This window comes from Aplysia californica, unplaced genomic scaffold (genome assembly GCF_000002075.1).
Source record: "Aplysia californica isolate F4 #8 unplaced genomic scaffold, AplCal3.0 scaffold00002, whole genome shotgun sequence".
NCBI lineage: Eukaryota > Metazoa > Mollusca > Gastropoda > Aplysiida > Aplysiidae > Aplysia > Aplysia californica.
Genome location: NW_004797272.1, coordinates 65021 through 66082, shown reverse-complemented (window position 1 = coordinate 66082; position 1062 = coordinate 65021). Strand labels below are relative to the sequence as shown.

Genomic DNA, 1062 nt, shown 5'->3' with positions numbered 1-1062 from the left:
ATATATATAAAACATATTCGTATATATTCGTTAGTATTATGAACTAAATTTGAACAGGGTAAAAGTACATTTTGACGCCCCTTTCTTAAAATAAGTTAAAATCATCTTTGGCGCGTGACATCTCGGCGACACCCTAAACCCCCATCGGAACGCTTCAGTCGATGATTCAGTATTATAACGCATGGCCGTATTCTTAATAGTTTCGCCCTTCCTTTAATTGTGTGACTGAACCACAAAGACTATCTCTTTCTTATATAAAGTTCGAATGCATGACTTTTGAGGCCTCCTGTTTTATTTTTATATATAGAGATAAAGATGAGATGACATAAATGCAAACATGTGAGTGCTCTGATGGGGTTTGCTTCTTCTTCCCTATCAAACGTCAATTGTCTGTATCTCCCCTCCTTCTATTTTGTGTTTGTTACTCTCTTGTAACACCTCTAACTTTCGGCACTTATATGGCCTTATTTTGTTGCAAGTGCCGTAAAACACTTACTAAAACAATAATGCAAACAGCTATGAAAGCCAATTTTGATTTACAGCTGATTGAGTTTCTTCACAATTGTTGAACTGCACCCCCCCCCCCCTTTTCAATAAAAAAAAAATCAACGAAAACCCCCACAAAACAACTAAACAAAAACAAACAAAAACAAACAAACAACAACAACAACGACAATAACAACAACAACAACGACGACGACAACAACAACACAATGTAAATTTTATGTTGAAATCTGTCTCTATTTATTCCCCACAGCGGAAACTTCGCTGTGGTCCGGCGAGTGACCTATCGGGACAGCGGCCAGGAGTATGCCGCCAAGTTCATCCGAAAGCGTCGGGGCGGGGGCCGCAAGGGGGCGCGCATGGAGGACATCCACAAGGAGATCAGCATCCTTCGGTCCCTGGACCACCGCAACGTCATCAGTCTGTACGAGGTGTTCGAGACCTCACAGGAAGTGATCCTGATTCTTGAACTGTGAGTGCTGTGCTGCTGCTTCTTTCGAGCGTGTGTTGGTGATGTTTGTGGGTTTTGTGTGTGTGTGTGTGTGTGGAAAGGGGGGG

General features: G+C 42.3%; 1 protein-coding gene across 2 annotated transcripts in view; it reads left to right on the top strand.

The window, feature by feature from the left end:
• Positions 1-976, top strand: part of LOC101848005 (death-associated protein kinase 2) — a gene marked incomplete at its 3' end in the record, with an annotated part of 8024 nt that extends 7048 nt beyond the window's left edge. For both annotated transcript variants that reach the window (XM_013091485.2, XM_005088959.3), the window contains 1 exon segment: positions 758-976. In XM_013091485.2, the coding sequence (XP_012946939.1) occupies positions 758-976 (219 nt within the window).
• Positions 977-1062: the final 86 nt, after the last annotated feature.